The sequence below is a fragment of the Chrysochloris asiatica genome, unplaced genomic scaffold (assembly GCF_000296735.1).
Source record: "Chrysochloris asiatica unplaced genomic scaffold, ChrAsi1.0 scaffold00695, whole genome shotgun sequence".
In the NCBI taxonomy this organism is placed as follows: Eukaryota; Metazoa; Chordata; class Mammalia; order Afrosoricida; family Chrysochloridae; genus Chrysochloris; species Chrysochloris asiatica.
This window is the reverse complement of record NW_006409213.1, coordinates 92,764-110,094: the sequence shown is the minus strand read 5'-3', so window position 1 is coordinate 110,094 and position 17,331 is coordinate 92,764. Positions and strand designations below refer to the sequence as shown.

At 41.8% G+C, this 17,331-nt stretch overlaps 1 protein-coding gene and 1 pseudogene across 1 annotated transcript in view; one reads left to right on the top strand and one right to left on the bottom strand.

Annotated features, from left to right (window-relative positions):
• ALDH5A1 (aldehyde dehydrogenase 5 family, member A1) overlaps positions 1-17,331 on the bottom strand; it is a 61,964-nt gene that overhangs the window by 44,250 nt on the left and 383 nt on the right. Inside the window, exons 2-4 of the mRNA XM_006877947.1 lie at positions 9,206-9,289; positions 7,437-7,607; positions 5,148-5,264 (exon numbers count right to left, since the gene is read on the bottom strand). Of these exons, the coding sequence (XP_006878009.1) occupies positions 5,148-5,264; positions 7,437-7,607; positions 9,206-9,289 (372 nt within the window). The remainder of the gene's footprint in view (positions 1-5,147; positions 5,265-7,436; positions 7,608-9,205; positions 9,290-17,331) is intronic.
• LOC102835324 lies at positions 9,464-17,081 on the top strand (annotated as a pseudogene).

The following is a 17,331-nucleotide window of genomic DNA, read 5'->3' as shown; positions in this document are numbered from 1 at the left end:
CAATGACTTGTTCGTTGCAAATACCTTTTTTAAACAACATAAAAGATGACTATACACGTGGATGGAATACACAGAAATCAAATTAATTTCAGCTTTGGAAAGAGATAGTGGGACAGCTCCATATCATTGCCAAAATAAGACCAGGAAAAGACGTAGAACAGATCATCAATTGCTCATATATGAAAGTTCAGGCTGAAGCTGAAGAAAATTAAAACAATTCCATGAGAACCAAAATATGACCTTCAACCTATCCTACCTGAATTTAGAGATCACCTCAAGAACAGATTTGATGACTTAGACATTTATGTCAGATTACAAGAAGAGTTGTGGGATGACATCAAGAACATACAAGATGAAAACAAAAGGTTATTAAGATGACAAGACAGTGAGCTTCAAAGGACTGATACCGGCCATTCTGAATCTAACAATCATATAGACTACTATGCCGGGAATGACAAATTCAAGAGAAATGGCACTGCATCCATCATCAATAAGAATATTTTAAGATCTAGCTTGAAATACAATACTATCTGTGATAAGATAATATCTGTACCTACAAAGAAGACCAGTTAAAACCATTTGTTACTCAAATTTATGCACCAATCACTAAAGCAAAAGGTCATTAAGAAGACAAGAAAGAAGGAAAAGATCAAAACGGATGTCAGAAGAGACTCTAAAATTTGTTCTCCAGCATAGATACATTAAAGCAAATGGAAGAAATGAGGATATAAGAGAGCTGAATGGAAATTTTCAAAGGGTATCTCAAGAAGAAAAAGTATCATGAAATGTGCAAAGACCTGGAGTTAGAAAACCAAAAGGGAAGAACATGCTCAGCATTTCTCAAGCTGAAAGAACTGAAGAAAAATTTCAAGTCTTGCCTTGAAATATCGAAGGATTCTATGGGCAAAGTATTGAATGATGCAGAAAGCATCAAAAGAAGATGGAAGGACTACACAGAGTCACTGTATCAAAAAGAAATGGTTGATGTTCAACCATTTCAAGAGGCAGCATATGATCAAGAGCCAATGATACTAAAGGAAGAAGTCCAAGGTGCACTAAAGGCATTAGCAAAGCACAAGACTCCAGGAATTGATAGAATACAAATTGAAATCTTTCAACAAACTGATGAAGCACCTGAGGCATGTAGCTACCAAGAATTTGGATGACAGCTACCTGGTCAATTGATTGAAAGAGACCCACATTTGTACCCATTGCAAAGAGAGGTGACCCAACGGAATGAAGAAATCATTGGACAATATTTTTAATATCACATGCAAGTAAAATTTTGCTAAAGATCATTTAAAAATGGTGCACTATTACACTGACTGCCAGAGATTCAAGCGTGATTCAGATGAGGATGTGGAACAAGGATGTCACTGCTTACATCAGATGTATCTAGGCTGAAAGCAGAGAATACCAAAAGATGCTTACCTGTGCTTTACTGACTATGCAAAGGCTTTCATCTATGTGGATCATGACAAGGTATGGACAGCACTGTAGAGAATGAGTATTCCGGAACACTTAATGTGCTCATGAGGAACCTGTACATAGACTAAGAGGCAGTCGTTCGAACAGAATAAGGGAATATTGATTTAAAATCAGAAAAGGTGTGTGTCAGTGTTGTATTCTTCCACCCTACTTATTCAATATATATATACTGAGCAAATGATCTGAGAAGGTGGATAATATGAAGAAGAATGTGGCATCAGAATTAGAAGAAGATTCATTAACAACCTGCAATATGAAGAAGATACAACCTTATTTGCTGAACTCAAAAAGGGCTTAAAATACTCACTGATGAAGATCAAAAACCACAGGCTTTAATATGGCTTACACCTCAATGTACAGAAAACAAAAATCCTCACTATGGGACCAATAACATCATGATAAATGGAGAAAAGATTGAAGCTGTCAAAGACTTCATTTTGCTTGGATCCACTAGCAACACTTATGGAAACAGCAGTCAAGAAATCAAATGACATATTGCAAATGACAAATCAAATGACAAATCTGTTGTACGAGACCACGTTAAAGTGTTCAAGAGCAAATATGTCAGTTTGAGGACTAGGGCGCACCTGATCCAAGCCATGGTATTTTCAATAGCCTCATATGCATGTGAAAGCTGGACAGTGAATAAGGAAGACCATAAAAGAATGAATGCATTTGAGTTATAGTGGTGGAGAAGAATATTAAAAATACCATGGACTGCTAGAAGAACAAACAAAACTTTGTCAGAAGAAGTATAGTTAGAATGCTCCTTAGAAGCCAGGATAATGAGACTTTGTCTCTCATTACTTTGGACATATTATCAGGAGGAACTGGTCCCTGGAGAAGGATGTTATGCTTGGAAACGTGGAGGGTCAACAAAAAAGAGGAAGACCCACAACAAGATGAACTGGCACAGTGGCAGCAGCAATGGGCTCAAGATTAATAACAATTGTGAGGCTCACATAAGGACTGGGCAGTATTTCGTTCTATTGTGCATCAGGTCACTAGGAGTTGGAACTGACTCGAGGACACCTGACAACAGCATCCTTAATTAACATTTTTATTTATACTCAAGGAATCTAATAAAAAGATGAACTCAAACATGACACAAGAAAAAGGTAAAGTATAAAAAAAGTCTAATAGCCCATCTACAAAAAAGCCTCAATTCAGTTAATGTTACTGAATGACTCAAATGAATGATTTGCCTCTGAAACAAGGTGTCCTTTGGGAGCATGGCCCCTAAGGGGAGGCGTTTCCAGTCATGGAGTCTGGAGCTGCACCAGGTCTCAGAGAACTGAGAAAAGCAAGTGCAGGGACTCCCCACAGTCCCTATGATGCTGGTTATGTCTGGGAGTTGAAAGCTGCTTTGTCTAACCACAGAAAAGCAGCATCTCATGGAATAGAAATAGAAGAGGGTTCTGACACAGGAAAGGCTGAGATACGAGGTAAGATCAGGAGATCCAACATCATGATGAGTGGCTGTGGGTTACTTTTGTTAAAATTGTGAACTGAGTGATAATTTACATGGAAGAACATCGGCTTAACACCATCGTTTCATTGCAATGATTACAATCTCCTCCGTGTATCATCACTCAACAGCATTTGCTGTTTTTTTCGGGGGTGAGGTGAAGGATGTACACAAAAGCACTCAGGAATATATAATCGTTTAAACAACCAAAGGGCACATTCTGCAACCCTGCCTCCTGGCCGCAAGCACACAGCCTTTCTCTTTCCATGAGTCTAGAGTCCTCAGCTGCTCTATCTCTCCATGTTCTCATCTCTGCCTCCATCTCTGGTGTCACTGCTTCTGTGGATAAGGTGCTGCATTCTGCTCATGCTCTTCTCCCTTGATGGTCCTAGGGTCCTCTGTTTCTGGACCGTAAGATTAACTACTACTCTGTTTTTGTTACAAAACTTCTACCTTTACAGTTGTGACAGTTGCAATTAGTCATGATAGCAATTACTCACTATTGAATCATAAGAATCTTATCCCCATCTCTTTTCGCCAGACCCGTCTAGACGAGATGAAAACTATTCAGTGGGGACTCTTTCTTCTCCCCCACACTCTTAAACTAAACTCCCTCTTGAAACCTTGTAAGCTAGTCACTTTGTGCCTTTATCATCCCCTCATTTTAGGTAGCCAATGTCTAAGTTGCCTGTCCCTATCTACCCTGTACACAGAGGGGATAGGATTGGTACTTGATGTGAAGACTCCTTCCCTCTTAGCTGGTATTTTCCCGTAAAGATTTACAGTCTTGGAAACCCTGCACAGGGTTGCTATGAGTTGGAACTGACTCCATGGCACATAACAACAACATCCATAAATATAGGTCAAGTTTACCAAACTACAGCAATTTACACTTGTTTCCTTTAACAAAAATTGTTTTGTTTTTTGTTTTTTTAAATCTTTCTCTAGTTGAGTTCTGATTATCAAGCCATCAAGGCTAGGTCAAATGGGTAATATCTGCAAGTTTAGGAGTTCCTGTGCATCTCCCTCCACTTAATGTCGGCTGGATGCTTCACTCTCAGCTCTAGCCCTCCTTGTCCATGGGCTCAGGAGTCCCCACGTCTCACCACACTTTGGACCAGTGGCTGTGAGTTCTAACTGCGAATTCCTTCTTTCCTTCCCTCTCTCCCTTCCTTCATTTAGTCATTCTTCCTTCCTTCCAAAATTATTCACTGTCTCCTACATCCAAGCACTATTCTAAAGGCTCTGGAACATAGCAGAGAACAAAACAGATAAAAGGCCGTGTCTTCACAAAGCTTACATTCTGGTGGGGGAGGATAATTAGCAAAAGTAAATAAACATGACATCTGGTATTTGGATGGTGTCAAGTGCTGTAAAAAACAACAACAACACAGAGAGGGAGGATTAAGAGTGCAAGAGTGGGCGGTTGTAATTTTTAATCAAGGAAGTCAGAAAAGACTTCCTTGAGAAGGTGGCATTGAAGTGAAGGCTTGAAGAAGCAAGTCACAGGGATGCCTGAGTGAAGAGCTTTCAGACAGAGGGAAGAGCACATGGAAAGGCCAGAGGAAGGAGTAAGCCTGTTTTGGACCAAGGAGCTGAAGAGTGGCCAGAGTGGCTGAATAGGGCGCTACTTCCAGAGGAGCTCAGAGCCCAGAAAGCCCCTGTAGGGAGTCTGGATTTTCCTTCGCATGACACGAGAAGCAATAAACCATTAGATGGTTTTAAACAGAAGAATGAGATCTGGGTGACAACAGGGGAAGGGAATGGTAACTAGGAGTTTCCTAGATGGGACAGAACCCCACAATGTAGACACATTCCTAGGAATATGATGGCTGGTTGGTGTTGTTAGGTACCATCTCATCAGTTTCGACTCATGTGACCCTGCGGTCAACAAAATACAACACTGCCCGGTCCTGTGCCATCCTCATAATAATGATGATCTTTGAATCCACTGGTGCAGCCACTATGTTAATCCATCTCCTGAGAGTCTTCCTCTTCTTAGCCTAAATAATACATTCATTTTTTTCTGAAAAGAACATCTGACTAAAAAAATTCCCAGTCTATTAAAACAGAAGACCAGGCAGTATAAGATGTAGACAAAGAAGAAGACAGAAAAAGGGCTTCTTGATGTGCCAGATAAATATCCATTTTCAGACCTTGCCAGCTCTGCACAGCCTAGGAAGAGACTCACCTCAGCCAGTGCCAGGGCAGAGAAGGGCGTGTCTTCGGCAGGTTTCACCACCACGGTACAGCCGGCTGCCAGGGCGGCCCCCACCTTCCGGGTAATCATAGCACTGGGAAAATTCCACTAGGGTCATAGGGCAGAGGAAATATGTGCGAGGAAGTTAGTTAATACATTTCCTAGTCCAAAGGAAGTCAGTCAATACATCTACTGCACAACTGATTGGAAAAGCTGTTCTCTGGCTCTTGCACAGGTGAGTTCATAGAACACTTGCCACCTGCCATCTTGAGAGGCAACGTTTCTGAACGTTTTCAGAATTTAAAACAGTACAAAATCAAGTATACTGGGGTCAGAAATCTTTTTCTGTAAAGATCCAGATAGCAAATATCTAAGGCTTTGGGGGAACATACAGTTTCTGTCACACTACTTGAACACTATGGTTGTTAACACAAAAACAGTCACAGGTAATAAGTATAAAAATGGGTGTGGCTATATTCCGATAAAACTTTACAAAAACAGGTACTGGATGGAATTTGACCTGTGAGCTTTAGTTTGATGGCTCCTGAGCTACGTACTTGGGAGAACCCAACAGCAAAGGTGACTTTAAAAACAGCTCATGATTTACTATTTCCATCTCTACACGTGTTTATGTTGTTGTTGTTGTTGTTAAGTGCCATTGAGTTGGTTCCGAATCACAGCAACCCTGTATAGGGTTTCCAAGGAGCAGCTGGTGGATTTGAAGTGCCAGCCATGAGGTTCGCAGTCCAGTGCTGGGATATATATGCATATATCTATATCTATATATATCAGCACTAGACTGCTGATTTATATATACATGCATATAGGAGAGAACTTCAGAAATTTTGTGGAAAAAAGGAATTAAAAGACAAGGGAAACTTTCTACAGACTTTTAAAGATCTTCTCATATAAATCTACATTTCTTGTAGATATACTCACATCTGTAAGAATAATATTTAATTTTATTATAATAGACAAATATATAGTGTTTGTTCTAAGCAATTGAAAATTAGAATTCCCCATCATAACCCAATGAGGTTGGTATTATCAGCTTCATTTGTAGGTTTGGAAAAGCCTGAGACCAAGTTAGTAACTTGCCAAAAGTCATACAACTAGTGAACAGATCTGAGTCCAACCTAGTCAGTCTAGACAGTAGAAGGAGGGCATCTGTCAGTCACTATCTGAGAAGGATGGGAAGAGTGGTTTTGAGACCAGGACTCTTGGTGTGGTGCTGTAGGACCAGCACTGGACTGTGAACCACAAGGTCAGCAGTTCAAACCCACCAGTTGCTCCTTGGAAACCCTACACAGGGTCACTATGAGTCGGAAGTGACTCAACAGCACTTAACAACAACAAAGCAGAAACTGTAGAGAAATAATTATGAAACCAAGTAGTCTAAGAAAGGTTGTCCAATGAGAAAGCTGAATCCTCAACAAGTATACTGCACCCATTCCAGCCAGACTCAAGATCTTACTTCTTATCTCATTCCACCTACAGAACATGACCCAGGGCCTGTTGGGTAGGAACAACAATGTTTAGTTGTTCATGATAACCATACATTAAACCTACCTCTTAAAAAATAATTTGTCATGAATAAACCATGAAAGCATTCTGAGTAAACTAAGACTGTCACAAAAGAACACATACTGTATGCTCCCATTTCTATGAAATATTTAAAATAGGCAAATGTACAGAGACCAAAGTTTATTGGTGATGTTCAGGGGTGGAACGGAGGGAGTAAAAGGGAGTCAGTGCTCATGGGGCACTGAGTTTCTGTTAATAGTAGTGAAAAAATAGGGGAATGGTTGTACAACAGGATGAATACAATCAATGGCACCGAACTGGACATGCAAAAAAAAAAAATGATTTGGCAAAAGTTTTGTATATAGATATTTTAACCATAAGAAAATACATTTTTTAAAGTCGGCTTTGCATGTTTTAAAACGGCATTGTATCTACAAATGATAAATACCAGGAGATCTTTTTAGAAGTGCTAGGCAATACCAGGGAAAAAAGCCTTTATGCAAGTCACAAAAGTCCACTGGGGTTACCCCACATCCACAGGCACTGGGAAACATGCCCACTTGCTGCCACCACACCTAACATTTATTTTCACAAAGGACCAGGAAACACACCTCTGTGCCAGCAAAGGACTCAGGAAACCAAGAACAGGTGACAGAGATAACAGGATGAGTCCACATCTTTACAAGGAGGAAGGACTTGTTTCCTGTGTCCCAGCCCCATCTCCTACCCCAGGACTGAGTTGACCCTGCCACATACCGGGGTGATGACTGCAGTCACACCCACAGGCTGCTTGAGGACCAAGCCCCTCTTGTCTTTCGCTGAGGTGTAGATGATATCTCCGTAGATGCGGCGGGCTTCCTCGGAAAACCACTCTAGGAAGAGGGCAGAATAGAGAACTTCTCCCTGAGCCTCCTTCAGCGGTTTTCCCTAAATTAAATCAGAAAAGGACACATACTTGCACATTATCATCTAATACTAAAAACGGAGTCATTGGGTGATACAAATGGCTGCTAACTAAAGGATCAGAGGTTTAAGTCTACCCAGAGGCACCTCGGAAGAAAGTTCTGGAGATCTACTTCGGAAAAGGCAACCAGTGAAAACCCTGTCACACATGGCGTTACTGTAAGTCGACTTGATGGTAACTGGAGTGGTTAGTAATACAAACATTATGACTTTAAGGTTCCAAGCAGCATAGAAGTTTCCTAACTCCAGATGAGAACATTCCAAAATCCATAGGGTCATCAAGAAATGTGTAACTTTGTTGTAAGTTCTAGAAAGCAGAATGACAAATGAGGAGGGTTATAATCTAATCGTGGCTGCACTACCCTGAACCACAGTAAAGTCATTTGTATTCTCACTATGCTTCCGAATTAGGAGGAGATGCCTAGAATTGCTCTGATAATTCTTTCTCCTTCCAACACCTTCTAAATGTTTTGACCACGGTATAAAAGCCTACTGCCATTGAGTCTAATCCGACTCAGTGAACCTATGCAGGGTTTCCAAGGCTGTAATTCTTTAAGCTAGGAAAAGCCTCGTCACGCTCCTGCAGAGAGCGGCTGATGGGTTTGAACTGCTGACCTTACCATTAGCAGTCAATACTGACCCTCCAGCACCAACATAGGGTATTTTATCATAGCTATCAAAGAATGAATGGTACTGTTTAAAATGTATGAAAACAACAAAAGCAATGAATACAAAACAAGGTACAAAGGGGAAAAAAATGGAATGGTGAAAAAGCGGCAGGCATATGTTTCTCCCCAAAATCTATTCTCTGTCAATTATTAAATAAACCATAACATGCAGATTTTGTTTTAGTAAATCCGAGTGTTGGGCTCAGTTTATAAGAAAATGTTTGTGGTTGCCAAGCTGATTATTTGATATCTGATGACCTTTTTATTTCAATAGAACTCTAGGCCAGCAGTTTGAAGCCAATTCTGACTTACAGTGACCCCATAGGACGGAGCAGAAGTTCCCCTAGGCTTTCCCAGGCTGTTAATCTTTTTGGAAGCAGACTGCCTCATCTGTCTCATGAGGAGAGGCTAGTGGGTTTGAACCACTGATCTTAGAGTCAGCTTAACCCATCGCACCATCAGAGATCCTTGTTTCTGATCACAGGCCTATTTAAATAAAGGTCACAAAGAGACACATAAGGTGAGGTCTGAAAGGGGTCACAGCACTGAGTTTCCATGTTCCAAAGATGGACATCTACCCTCTCCAGTGCATGGGCAACAACTAGGAAGAGCCATTGGAACCTCAGGGTTCAGGCCTCTGAACAGCCTCACCATGTGGCCAGGGTAGATTTCATCATGCCTCAGGAGTCCCATCAGCATGGGAGGTGGGGGGAGCTAGTCAGTCTCTACCCACTGGCGTCAGGCGTTAGTATTGCTAAAAACAACATACAGAGGACAAACTGCTTTAGGCAAGATGATTCCATACCTGGCAAGAATTTAGATAATTTTGCGAACTTTTAGGCTAAGAATTCCGGGATAATTTCTTGTGTTTGCAAACCAGGCCCTTGCACTTACATTTTCAGCTGTGATAATCCTAGCAAGGTCATCCTTATTGTGTATCATTAAGTCATACCACTTTCGAAGTAATGAACTCCTTTCCTGAAAGAGAAATAAAAAGGTATAGAAATAATGAACTACCCAGTGTAAGACCAACTATTAAATAATCTTCAATTTCTTAACATAATAGTTGCATGGCTTCATTCTGGGGGGAAATGCATCAATACTTTTTTTATGAATAAGAACAAAGCTTCAATTTCAATTGTATCTATAGGCATGTTAGTTGCTGGTCAGTTGGTTCTGACCCATGGTGACCCCATGTGTGTCACGTCACGATACAGCTGTATTCCACAGGGTATTCAGTGGCTGATTTTTTAAAAAGTAGGTCACCAGGTTTTATTTCCAAGGTACCTCTGGGTGACATCGAACCACCAACTTTTCATTTAGTTTCCTAACTTTTTATTATGAATTGAGTGAGGGTTTACAGACAAGATCATCAGCTTTACATTCAATGCATCATATACTTTGTTTCATCGCAATGATTACCAAACGCTCCATGCCACAAACGTTATCCCGCTTCCTCCCTGTGATTTCCTACTTCCATTCCAGCCATCTTCTCATCCCTTCTCAGCTTTGTCCTTAGCTATATGCTGTTCCTTTGACTTTGAATGACTGACCATTCATTCCATGGTGAGCAGACCTCACTAGTGTTGTTGTCCCCTCCTAATAAACATATCAACTGTTTGGCTGAAAATTGGACTGTGAGGATGAGTTCCATTCCAGACCTTATCTCTAGAACTGTGAGACAATTCGTGTTGCTTTAAGTTACTAAATTAGTGATAAATTTTAACAGCAGCTATGTGTTGTTAAAGGAGCTCTGGTAGTGTAGTGGTTACGAATCGGGCTGCTAACCTCAAGGTTGGCAGTTCAAAACTACCAGCAGTTCTGCTGGAGAAAGATGAGGCTTTCTGCTCCCATGAAGATTTACAGCCTCGGAAACCCTGTACAGGGTCACTATGAGTCGGAACTGACTCCATGGTACTTAACTGCAGCAACAACATGTTGTTAAGTGCTGTTGAGTCAGTTTTGTCTCATAGTGACCCTGTATACCATTTCTGAGGCGCAGCCGATGAGTTTGAACCACCGACCTTGTGATTCAAACAACCTTGTAGTCCAGTGCTTACCTTACAACTATAGTAAACAAATATTAAAGTAAAACCTATGAGACTGAAAAAAGGGAAAGAGAGATAACAATATATAATGGTGTCAACTGCAAAACAAAAAGAAATAATATAAATACAGAACTTCCAAATAGTGAGGAAGTTAAAGAGACTTCACAATAAAAAGACTGTTCTAAATGGGGAAAAAATTAATAAATGACAGGGAAAATGAATACATCTTCACATAAAAATAAAAAAAGAGGAAAATCAGAAAGATTTACTAAACATTATCCCAATAGAAATGAATATGAAAAGAAAACCCACAAACAAAATGAATTTAGTGCAAAAAATTATGGCGCAAAGAAATCAGCAAAACTACAAAAAAAAAAAAACCCACCACACAGCAAAATGACAGCAATCAATTCATGTTGTTGTTAGGTGTCAGTGAGTCAGTACCAGCGCATAGTAACCTTAGGCACAAGAGAACGAAACACTGCCCGGTCCTGTGCCAACCTCACAGTCAGTGCTAACCCTGAAACCATCGCTGCCACCACTGTGCCAGTATATCTTGTTAGGGGTCTTCCTCTTTTTTTCTGACCCTCCACTTTCCCAAACATGAAAGGTCCCTTCTGAAAATACACTCAAAGTATGAGACACGAAGTCTGGCTATGTTGGCTTTCAAGGGGCATTCTGGCCGCACTTCTTCCAACACAGATCTGTTTGTTCTTTTGGCAGTTCATGGTACTTTCAATATTCTCCTCTAACACCATGACTCAAATGTATCAATTCTTCTCTGGTCTTCCTTATTCACTGTCCAAGTTTTGCATGCACATGAGATTACTGAAAATACCATGGCTTGGGTCAGGAGCACCTTAGTCATCAAGTTGACATCTTTGCTCTTCAACACTTTTTTAAAGAGGTCTTGTGCAGCAGATTTGCCTAATGCAAACCTTTGGTTTCTTGATTGCTGCTTCCATGAGTGTTAATGGTTGAAGTCTTTGATAACTTCAATTTTTCTCCATTTATTTGGATGTTGTTTATTGGTCCAGTAGTGAGGATTTTTGTTTTCTTTACAATGAGATACAACTTATACCAAAGGCTGTGCTCTTTGATCTTCATCAGTATTTCAAGTCCTCTTTGCTTTCAGCAAGCAAAGTTGTATCATCTACATATCACAAGTTGTTAATGAGTCTTCCTCCAATCCTGATACTATGTTTTTCTTCATATAAATTAGATTCTCAGATTATTTGCTCAGCATACAGATTGAGTAAGTATGGTGAAAGAACACAACCCTGGCATACAGCTTTCCTAATTTTAAACTATCTGGTATTCCCTTGTTTTGTTTGAACAATTGCCTCTTGGTCTGTGTACAGGTTCCTCATGAGCACAATTAGGTGTTCTGAATTACTTCATATTTTGCAATACTGTCCATAGCTTGTCATGATCCACACAATTCATACCTGTCAATAATTACACTGAATGTAATTTGATTAAATGAACCAATCAAGAGACAGAGAGTAGTAAATTGGATAAGAAAACAGGCTCCTTCAATATGCTGTCTATAAGAGACACATTTAAGGCCGCCCTTGAGCCGGGGCCGTGGGTCCAGGGATGTCAGAGCCGGTCTCCCATCCGGTGGCAGAGTGGCCGCAGTGGCCAAGTACCTGGCCCAGATCATCGTGAAGAGCGTGCAGGTGGTGGGCAGGGCCTTTGTCCAGCCCCTGCGGCAGGAATTTGCAGCCAGCAAGGCAGCTGCTGATGCCCAAGGCCGTGTCAGCCACCAGTCAGCTGCTGCCTCCAACCTCTCTGGCCTCAGCCTGGAAGAGGCCCAGTAGATTCTCAATATTTCCAAGCTGAGTCCTGAGGACATCCAGAAGAACTATGAACACTTGTTCAAGGTGAACGACAAATCTGTGGGAGGCTCCTTCTACCTGCAGTCCAAGGTGGTCCGAGCAAAGGAGCGCCTTGATGGGGAACTCAAAATCCAAGCCCAGGAGGACAGAGAGAGAGAGAGAGCAGGCACCCAGGACGTGACGGCCGCTCTCCCTGCTGCCCGCCTAATTTATAGTTTAATAATAAACGTCGTTTCCACTGTCTTGTGCACACACACACACACACACAAAAGAGAGACACATTCAAAAGATGGAGACAGCCTAAATGCCCATGGACAGAGAATGGCTAAACAAAACTCTGGTACGTCACATTATGGAACACTATGCAATACTGAAGAATAATGATAAGTCTGCAATACACCTCACAACATGGATGAGCCTGGAGAACATTATGCTGAGTAAAATTAGTCAATCACAAAAGGGCAAATATTGTATGAGACCAACGTTGTGAAAAGTTAAGAAAAGGTTTCTTGATAAAAAGAACATTGTACAATGGTCCCAGGGGTGGTAGGGAGGGAAAATTAGTCATGGGCTAGAGAGTTAACATGGGTGACAGGGCAGGCAATATATAACAAGTGGGAGGTTGGCAGAGGATAGATGAAGATAGTGGTAGACACAGGGGGGCATGCAAGAGTTAAAGTAAAAAGTGGTAAATATTATTAACTGATGGTATATAGAGGGGATTGCAATCATTAATGAAGCAAAGTATGATTTATTGAATGTAAAACTGAAGATCTTAACTCAATTTACAATATAAAAATTAAAAAAAAAAAAAGAATGAATATCAATTCTCTTCCATTGGCTAGCTAGTGCAAAGGTTTGTTCTCAGCTACTAACCCCCATGTCAGCAGTTCAAACTCACTATCGGTTCCTTGGCAACCCTATACAGGGTTGCCATGAGTCAGAACTAACTCAGGCATTTAACAACTAGTCCTGGTGTGGTGCTGTGGACTAATGTGTCAGATTGCAAAGCCATTGGAATGGCAAGGTCGGTGGTTCAAGCTCACCAGCTGCTCCTCAGAAACACTATACAGGGTCACTATGGATCAGAATCGACTTAACAGCACTTAACAACAACAACAACCTGAAGGTTGTGCTTCAAATTAGGTCTTTGAACCGGCTCATTGCAGTTAGACCTCCTGCTGATAATTTGCATTTCTATTCCAGAATCCCAGATATGTATCCTACTGTGGTGCTGTAGTACAAGCACGGGACCTCAAGGTCAGTTTGAATCATCACAAGGTTGGCAGTTCAAACTCACTAGTTGCACCTCAGAAACCCTATAAAGGGTCGCTGAGTTGGAACCGACTTGATGGCACGTAACATGATTCTTATAGATCCTGAGGTGATGCTCATGTAACATAAGAATCTTGCAGGAATCTTGTTACACTGTAGATTCTGGTTCAGTATCTCTGGAGTGGAGATGCAAAATTTCAATAGGAAGTTGAATTATAATGAACCAATTCAAAGTCCTGGTTCAAACTCACCAGCTGCACTGTGGGAGAAAAGCCTTATGCTCTGCTTCCATAAAGATTTCAGCCAAGAAAATCCTAGAAAACACAGCGTTACTCTGATACACATGCAGCTGCCAAGAGTTGAAATTGAGTGGATGGGAATGGGTTAGTTGTTTTGTTTTTTTCATTCCTGCCCTTTAGAAGTTTTCACATAGGGAAAAGGAGGACACAAGATATGTGAAAACGAAGATGTGAGACAACAGGAAAAAGCTGTTCATGAGACATACATGACAAAGCGTGTGGACCAGCCCTGGGCCCCTGAGGCATCATGGATCAGTTCATGGTCCATTCTCAGTCACTACCCTAGTTTCAAATGCACATGACTATGTCGTTGTTAAGTGCCAGAGTTAACTCGGACTCATAGCGACCATGTATAGGGTTTATGAGGAGCAGCTGTTGAGTCTGAACCCCCGACCTTGTGGTTCAAACTGATCTGTGGTCCAGTGCTTCTAACTAAACATGCATCCTGATTGCATGTTTGATCAATTTCAAATGGAAAAAGATGGTAGAACAGACAGCATTGTACTTGAGGACAGAGCTTGAAACGTTCTCTTTGACAGTGAATGTGTTGCCCTTCCTCTTGCATTTGTAGTTCCTGGCATAGTAAACCATATGGTCGTATGGTTAAAAATAGTCACTATCAGTCCATTTAGCTCACTAATGCCTAGGACATCAATCTGTATGCATTTCATTTCACTTTTGATAACTTCAAAACTTCCTAGATTCATACTTTGTACATTCCAGGTTCTGACTGACTCCTAATGGATGCTTGCAGCTCATTTTGAGTTGTGCCACATCAGCAAATGAAGGTCCTGAAAGCTTAACTCCATCCACTCATTAAGGACAACTCTACTTTAGAAGGCAGCTCTTCCTCTGTCACACATTGAGTGCCTTCCAACCTGGGGGGCTCATCTTCCAGCATTTTTTATGGGACAATGTTCCTCTTCTCTTCACCACTTGTCTGTCAGTTTGTCATACTGTGGTGGCTTGTGTGTTGCTGGGAAGCTATATGATTGGTATTTTAGATACCAGCAGGGTCACCCAGGCTTCAGCAGAGGTTCCAGACAAAGATAGACCAGGAAGGAGAGGCAGACTCTTTCTGACTGGTTGTTGTTAAGTGCTGTTGAGTCGGTTCCAACTCATAGCAGCCCTGTATAGGGTTTCTGAGGAGCGGCTGAAGGGTTTGAACCGCCAACCTTACGGTTCAAACTGACCTTAGTATCCATGCCAGGACTCCATATAATCACAAAGGCATAGCATATAGAAGGCCCGAAGCAAACAATCTGAGCAAGGATTCTGAAGCACAAAGAAAATGATTTCACTGTGCTGGCTTAAATTTTCTTAATTTCAGAGGTTGGAGAAGAGATGAAATTATGAGCCAGGACTGACTCGATGGTAATGGTTTGATTTTTTGGTTAAAATTATACGCTAGGTGTACTATGATAAAAGGAGGAAGAAACTCTCAAGTTGTTTTTTTCTTACTCATTTTCCATCTATATCCTCCACTTCAATTCTCCAGTGTCCTCTAAGCCAAAAAATAAATACCAGCATCTGCTGGTGCTGTAGGATCAGTACTAGACTGCGAATCACAAGGTTGGCAGTTCAAACCCACCAGCTGCTGCTCAGAAACCCTGTATAGAGTTGTTATGAGTCAGAACCAACTTAATGGCATTTAACAACAAAATAGGTGGTGCAGGACTCCTGGTGTGGCGCTGTAGGGTCAGCACTGGACTATGAACCACAAAGTTGGCGGTTCAAACCCACCAGCTGCTCCTTGGGAACCCTATACTGGGTTGCTATGAGTCAGAACAGACTGGACAGCACTTAACAACAACAACAAAATAGGTGGCACAGGGCACATGGTGACTCCATAGGATAAGTACTGCTCTCCACCAGCAGCCAGGCTAAAGAAAGGTGAAGCTTTCTGTTCCCGCAAAGATTTATATGCCTCAAAACCCTATTCAGGGTTGCTATTAGTTGGAACTGATTCAATGACACTTAACAACAACATGGGTGATACAAGCAGTTAAGCTCTTGGCTGGCAGTTCGGACGTATCCAGAGGTATGTTGAGTCAGTTCCTACTCATAGCAACCCTGTATAGTGTTTCCAAGGAGCAGATGGCAGGTTTGAACTGTCGATCTTGTGGTTTGCAGCCCAGTGCTGATCCTACAGCACCAGGAGTCCAGAGATGCTGACAGAAGGGTTAATAAATATTTTCCCTCTCTGTTGAAACTCTTTTAATCATCCCTCCCAGTCATTATTGCCCTGACTAACCTGGTGCTCCAGGAACAGACAGGATAAGGATTTATTGCCGCCTTGTTGATTTAAACCTAGGATAAGAAGACAAGCCTGAGGAATACCCAAAGGCCACCATCTCTCATCCCTTAAAACATGTAACTTTAAGACAAAGGTTTCCAATAAGGCCATTAACATTGTTTGGGGCAATCTAGTCCCAGGATGTAAAGTGCCAGGACTCAATGAGACACACACTGTATTCCCCAATGAGAGAGCCATAAAACTCTGAGAACAGAGTTCAGCACTGCAGACAGACTGAGACCTAGACGGGAAGAGGAAGGCGGTCTTTCAGAGAAGGATTCTTGCTGCCTTCCAGATCTATCAATAAAATGTCTCACCCCCGTCTCCGATATTGGCCACAGAGACTTGAACTTGTAAGGCCTGAACCTGGAAATCTGCTTCCAAAAGATGACAGCTTTAAAAACCGTAGCAGTTCTACTTTGTACACTTGGGGTCGCCATGAGTACAAACTGGTTTGTTTTTCGGTTATCCCAAACCCATTGCCAGGGAGTCGATACTGAACCATACCAACACTGAAGGTCAGAGTAGAATTGCCCCGCAGCGTTCGTAAGACTATTATTTTTTCAGAAGCACACTGCTTCTTTCTCCCACGCAATCACTGGTGGGCTGAAACAAGCAACTTTTTGGTTATCAGCTAAGAACTTAACCGCACCAACAGGGCTATTTTTTCTGTTTATCTGCCGCAAGGTGGGTGGTTCAAACTCTTCAGCCGCTCCTTGGAAATCCTATACAGATTCGCTAAGAGTCGGAACCGACTGGAAGGCACTTAACAAAAGCAATTCATATTGAACACCAGGAGTATCATCCGGGAGGTCTCCCTTCCTGATCTCTCCACTCTTAACTCCATTACGTTAGCCCAGGGCCAACGGTTTCCTGGACCACTGCACCAGCTTCCCGCAGGTTCTCCTAGCACCCGGGGAGGTATTTGAGAACCGCGGGTTTTCTCAACCTTCCCTGACGGCCTTCTTCCACCATTCACACGGTCACGCCTCATCTGCATGTTCACAGTAACATTCAGCTCATTTGTAATTACGTGCCGTGTTCTCTTTTCCCTACTGGACTTCATGTGCGTGAGGTCAAGGGTCATGTTCCTAGGGCTTGGCACAGAGTCTGCCAAAAAGCACTGTAAAAGTATTCGTTGATCATCTCTTTTCTTGTTGCCATGGCTTTCCGCATGGTGTACCCCGGAGCAGTGGAGAGGAGAACAAACTACACGGCTGGTTTTACTTTGAGGCAAAGCGCTCTCTGCTCCCCAGCCAGC